We start from the raw sequence: 6,001 nt of genomic DNA, 5'->3' as shown, positions 1-6,001 counted from the left end.
TCTCTCTTCCCATACTCTACTAATCTAAGACCACCATTTACCTATTCACTTGTTAAAGTTTCATAACTTTGTAATTAAATCTACTAAGTAATCTAAGAGATTGTGAGCACAATGACAATATCTACAATTGCGATATTTTCTTTATAAGTGTGAAATTAATATGAGAACTGGGATATTGCTCCTTACGTATATACCTCTGTGTAGATTAAATAAATTTTTTGCTAGCTATTTGTTGAAATTATGTTTACTTATCCTTTAATAAAAATGATTATTCCTAAATTTCATCAATAAAATATATATATTTTTTATTTTTAATAAAATAATACAGATCTTAACAACATGACCTTGACTCTTTTAAAATTATTATACCCCCCAGCATACTTTTTTTTTATCGCAATTCCATCTTATTTCACTCTTGCCAAAGGGTTTCTGCAAGGAATTAAATGGAAGAGAGAGAAAGAAAGAGAGAGAAACATGCAAAGTGACGAGTGGTTCATTAAATAAGCATCAATACATTGCAATATATAGTGGGAACTGGCACAAGGCCCACACACAGTATGTATCCCAAATGAAGGATGGAAAATAAGCACTAAAACCCACAGACAGACAGACTAAAGGAAAGAAAGAACGCTCTCTCTCCTTCGGAGAGGGCTACGCCTACGCATGCACCTAATTCTCTTAAGCCGCTTACACACTTTGTAACTTAAAGAAAGAAGAGTAAACAGAGAATATATATATATATAAGCTAATAAAGGAAGAGCCACCATTGGACGCTTAATTAATTAAAAGGGGCTCCAACGGCTACTTTTCACCCAGAGAGCAGGACAATCCCAACGGCTAGTTTGATGTGGGCGCCGACGATGGTGATGGTTGGGCGCGGATGATGACTTAAAGCAGTAGTAGCTAGTATGGGAAAAGGTAAATAATTTAAGTTGGGTAGAATAGAGGGGCAGAGGGACGTTGGTGGGTTAGGGTTAGGGTTAGGGTTAGGGGAAGAAGCTGAGGCGAGAGGTGTAAGTGGCCTTGGGAGCCCAGTTCCTGGGAATGACATCTCTGGCGGAGAGGGTCCTCTGACTGGACAGCGTCGTTATCTTCACAGAGAATGGTCCTTGCAGTGGTCCCTGCGTTATGCACCAGTTTGCCCCCCACACGTGACTCATCTCTATCCACTCTGTCGAACTTGCCTGCCATTAATTTCATCACTTAATGAATTCATCTCATAAGGTAGGAGTAATATTAATAGGGGGTGGGAGAAGTAGGAAGCAAGTGTCCGCAATAGTTGGGGTAGTACTCCTTTTATAAAGTAGAGATAAAGATCAGCTGCCCTTAAATTTCAATTAAGTAGTCTAATAATTTTAATGAGTAGAGCACCGTTGAATCTATTCCAGCATGCATGCGTCTCTTTTTAGGTATAAAGTCAAAAGTGAGAGCATAACTCTTTTGAATATATATATATATATATATATATATATATATATATATGCACCACATCCAATATGTAAATTTCTAACAAGTATCAGAGGCTTACTTTGACACGATTTCCCTTTTTAAGAAGAAAAAAATTTCACAAAAACCTTTTATATTGGTTGTTTTCAGGAATTATAAAAGGACAAAATTCAAAAGTATTATTTCTGTTATTATGGTGGAAAGAAATTTTGATCAAAATTGTTGACAAAATAAAGCCATATTTGGTGTGCAGAGTAATGATTAGGAATAGAATAAGTGAATTGAAAACTAATATATATATATATATATATATATATATATATATTGAAGTTTTGGAATTTAGAGATGAGTTATATTTTTAAAATTTTAGCAAATATAGATGATATAAATTCTACTCAATTTTGTTCAGATTAAAATAATAAATTTAAATTCAAGGCATAAAATTTGTAAATTTAAAATCTCTATAAGATGATAATAAAAAAATTAAAAAAAATATAAGAAACAAAAAGGGAATGAGGGAAGAGAATATATGCAGGAGTTAATTAATTAAAGGGCGGAATACGTACTTCTTTGATGTGCATGGATCCAACATCACCATCACCATCTTCGAACTCCACTAAGAGTGACAGCCAATAATCGGTGGAACCTTCATTGACATGGAAGGCAATGTGTTTCCCGGGGTACTTACATCGTGTCCTATATAAAAATATTTACCATTAAATCATACATATATCATAATTGTACCAAAAAATTACAGTGTATATTATAAAAACCCAACTACAACAATATACCATCTATTTAATGTTGGTCGTACAATAACGCATAATTAATAGTTAATAATAATATTAGCTTTGTGTAATTAATAGTTAATAATATTAGCTTTGTGTAATTTGGAATATATATCTATATATATATATATAATATTAGACACGTGATGAAAGAAAGCTAAGAAGATATTACAAATTATAGGCTTCTTTCGTATTTTGCCACTAGCTAGGCCCTAGCCTATGGCTATGCCAACTCCAAGAAAATGCCTATTTTCCATCCCTCCAATATTTCTTCACAGAATGAAAACGAATATCCCATCTTTTTCAGTTTATCCTTCTCAGATTTCTCTCTCGGTTGGAGGATTTTTCTCTGTCCTCCCTATAATTTTCCTCACTCCATGCTTAATTTATATTTTCTTATATATTGTGTGTTTTGTTTGTTGAATATTATATATATATATATATATATATATATATCTATTGTAGTTAAGAATAAGTCTATAATGATATGTTAGTAATTGATAATTTACAAAAGAGGTAAGGAAAGGAAATAACCATGAGCAAGATCTGCCGCCACAAGGGAATCCTATGGTAGTGAGAGAGAGAGAGAGAGAGAGAGAGAGAGAGAGAGAGAGAGAGAGAGAGAGAGAATTGGGTGAGTCATGTAATTTAAGCAGGATTAAACAGGAATCAGGGTCAATAGCCAATACAGATTCGTGTGGGAACGCGCTGGTCCAGAAGGTCAGGTCAAAAAAGCCAAAGAGCGGGAAAAGGTAGCGTAAAGACGAAAATGCCCTCATCAGTAACAATCAAAATAATACCCAGAAGGGCGTTTCAGTCATGTCAAGCGACAGTCACTAAAAAGCATCATCATTCAGCAGGAAACTAATACACACATGACCAACAAAACAGGCACTAAAAGTGACAGGCTCGAAATTAAAACCGTTAAAAAATTGAGAAAGCGAGAGCGCAAACACATATATATACGACAAACATTAATTACTTACCGTCGGTAAATGACTGGAATCTCTCCGCGGTTGCGCAGGGAGAAACCTTCGCCGGCGATGGCCATGCGGCCAAAGGCGGCGCCACTGAGGTCGAAGTGGATGCGGCCGGCGGAGCAGTAGCCGCCGGGGCACTCGTCCGTCACAATAATGGTGACTGCCCTTCTGGAGCAGATGCTCTTGTCCAGGCACTTCACTTTATAGCATGCCCCACACCCCTCCCCTGCCTTAAACAGCGCCGGGCTCACCGCCCCCACCCGAGCCCTGAACGGCTTCACATCCACCAGAGATCCGTACCCGCATGCCCCACCTGCCCCATATCCATATACCATATACGTACATAATTACATATACAATTATACATATACAAATTAATTGATCTATTATACGAACGTACATACGCAACATGTTATATGCATATTGTCGTATAAATGTACATATACGATGTGATGTGTACACGGTGTCTACTCGAATGTGTCTCTTCATGAGTCGACTCGGAGAGTTCTGAGTGGACTCACCGAGTTGGAGATCAAGTACTTAATTAATACTATATATGCGCGAGATCTATGGTCCTACATTGGGTACCAGTGGAGAGAGTGGGGGCTTACCGTCGCTGCCGTCGCCATCGGGAGCTCCATACCAGGTGGCGGTGGCGGGTGTCCACTGTGAGTGAGTACCGGCGAGGCGGTGCTGGAGTGGTAAATACTGGGCCGAGACGATATGGAGACGGTGGAAAGCGAAGAGGAGGCTCGCGAGGCGGAGAAGATTTGCAATGTGGTGGAGGGAATGCATTGTGTGGGTATGCTGGAGCCGCGCCACCACGCACCTGCCGCCTATTGTCAGCTTTCCGGCAGGCGGAGGCTTCGAGGTGGAGACAGACGTTCTGGAGTTCTGCCGACAGCTGCTTCTAACTGCACAGTGTTGGGAGTCGGACTTGTGTGTTTGCTTGTTATGATTCTAGGTCTGAAGCCTGAACGGTATATAAATACGAAACATACAAAAGCTAGACTGTTTTGTTTATACCCGCTTAGCCCCTACTACTTTCTTAAATTCACGAAGCTGCCACTTCCTTTTTTGGGGCCCACCGACAGTTATGGCGTTAATTCCGCGTAACTGGAGGCGCCGGTCTTGTATGAGTCCAAGGTTCTTCTGGTCATTCAGTGAATAAATAATTATACCGGTAATATTGTTTTTTTTTTTTTTTTAATATTAGGATAACTCCATACAGGAGAGACCCACGTGAGAATACCCAGGGAGAGAGAGATTTGATTCCTAGAAAATTTTTCTTGATGGACGTTAAATATATTTATTTTAAGAGAATTAGCCAAAGGAATATATCATTAATCCAAAATTGGAGGATTTATTGAAAATTTGTGTGAGAAATATTTTAAAATGGGGTCATGGCCAAATTTTCAAAGATAAGTTTGTGGTGCCCACTTCATCCTTTTTCCGAGAGGTAGTTTTAGGGCACAGAGTGTTTATTACATATTATTGAACAGTCCATGGTAAGGATTAAGGTATTATTTGGAATTATGAAAATGTTGGAGAAAGGAATGAAAAAATAAAATAAAAAATTCTTATTTTTCATGTTTGGTTATAAAAGAAAATGTTAAAAAAAATTTAAAATATATATATATCAAATCAATAAATAAAATTTGATTTTATACATCATTAATATATTATCATTTAATTTTTAATCATATTAATTTTTTAAGCAAAAAACAATGATCTTTCTTGAGGTTTGACAAAAAAATAATGAGCTCTCATAAGGTTTCAAAAATTTTAGAAACCATCTCTTAGGTATCAAGAATTTTGAGGATCTCGTTTGAAATTTATTAAAAAGACACAAACATCCCCTTATATCTTGTAAAAAAAAAATTTTTTCTAAAAATGTTTGTTTTTTTTCCAAATTTCAAGGGATATTTGTGACATTTTTTATATCTTAAGGAGTTTCACAACATTTTTGAAATTTCAAAGGAGATTTCTATCTTTTCATCAAACTTTAGGAGACGTGAGCGTCTTTTATCCTTATATATATATATATTTCAATAGTATCTTATATAGAGAGAAATTGCAATGAAAAATGAATTTTGTTCTTATTTGTCTTTTCTTTTCGTTCTCTAAGCATAATCCTTGATCCAAATTGACCATAAATAATGGATTAAGAAATTTTGATTTTGATAAGGATGTATTACATACCATGCAAGATATTAGACAAAATCTAGAGGTAGCAATTTATCTACATCACAAGAACATTGATGATGTGGCTAAAGAGCCTTTGCTCAATGATAGTTCAACCCATAAGTTTATTGTCGTTGTTGAACATTTGGATAAAGAGGAAGGTAATAAGGCAAAGAAGGCTAACTCTAGTCATGGGACAAAGAAGGCTGACATTAGTCATAAAGCAATGAAGGTTGACACTACAAAAAAATAGAATTTTAGTGACGACTAAAAACCGTCACTAATAGTGGAAAACCGTCAATATTACTTATTAGTGACAACTTAGTGACGGTTCTAAATTAGTCACTATAAATGCCACCTCAACTCAGTATTAGCAACAGTTCAAGAACCAACACTAATTATTGAGTATTAGTGACAGATCTATAGCATCACTAAAGGAGAAATATCGTCACTACAATCGATAGTATTTTAAAACTGAAAATCGTCGCTAAAAACCTACTATTAGTGACAGATATAGAATCATCACTATTGAGGGACTTTTAGTGATGGTTATAGAACCGTCACTATCAGGTTGATTTGTAATAACGATTTTAAGACTATCAC

General features: G+C 36.1%; 1 protein-coding gene across 1 annotated transcript; it reads right to left on the bottom strand.

Annotated features, from left to right (window-relative positions):
• Window positions 1-471: 471 nt before the first annotated feature.
• On the bottom strand, window positions 472-4,379 carry LOC131148686 (expansin-B3-like). The gene is made up of 4 exons (XM_058098570.1): window positions 3,826-4,379; window positions 3,221-3,527; window positions 2,013-2,142; window positions 472-1,184 (listed from the first exon to the last, which is right to left on the bottom strand). Exons 1-4 carry the CDS (start codon window positions 4,007-4,009, stop codon window positions 987-989), a joined length of 819 nt encoding a protein of 272 aa, XP_057954553.1. The 5' UTR covers window positions 4,010-4,379; the 3' UTR covers window positions 472-986.
• Window positions 4,380-6,001: the final 1,622 nt, after the last annotated feature.

The sequence above is a fragment of the Malania oleifera genome, chromosome 2 (genome assembly GCF_029873635.1).
Source record: "Malania oleifera isolate guangnan ecotype guangnan chromosome 2, ASM2987363v1, whole genome shotgun sequence".
Taxonomy (NCBI): Eukaryota; Viridiplantae; Streptophyta; class Magnoliopsida; order Santalales; family Ximeniaceae; genus Malania; species Malania oleifera.
The sequence above is the reverse complement of the archived record's forward strand: the minus strand, read 5'-3'. Positions and strand labels throughout refer to the sequence as shown.

Bases quoted from the DNA above. Each gene is read 5' to 3' on its own strand.
- LOC131148686 (XM_058098570.1), bottom strand. From the start codon at position 4,009: ATGCATTCCCTCCACCACATTGCAAATCTTCTCCGCCTCGCGAGCCTC. The intron at 3,528-3,825 runs GTAAGCCCCCAC...GATATGGGGCAG, and splicing joins CGATGGCGACGGCAGCGACG to GTGGGGCATGCGGGTACGGA. The intron at 2,143-3,220 runs GTAAGTAATTAA...ATTTTTATATAG, and splicing joins ATTCCAGTCATTTACCGACG to GACACGATGTAAGTACCCCG.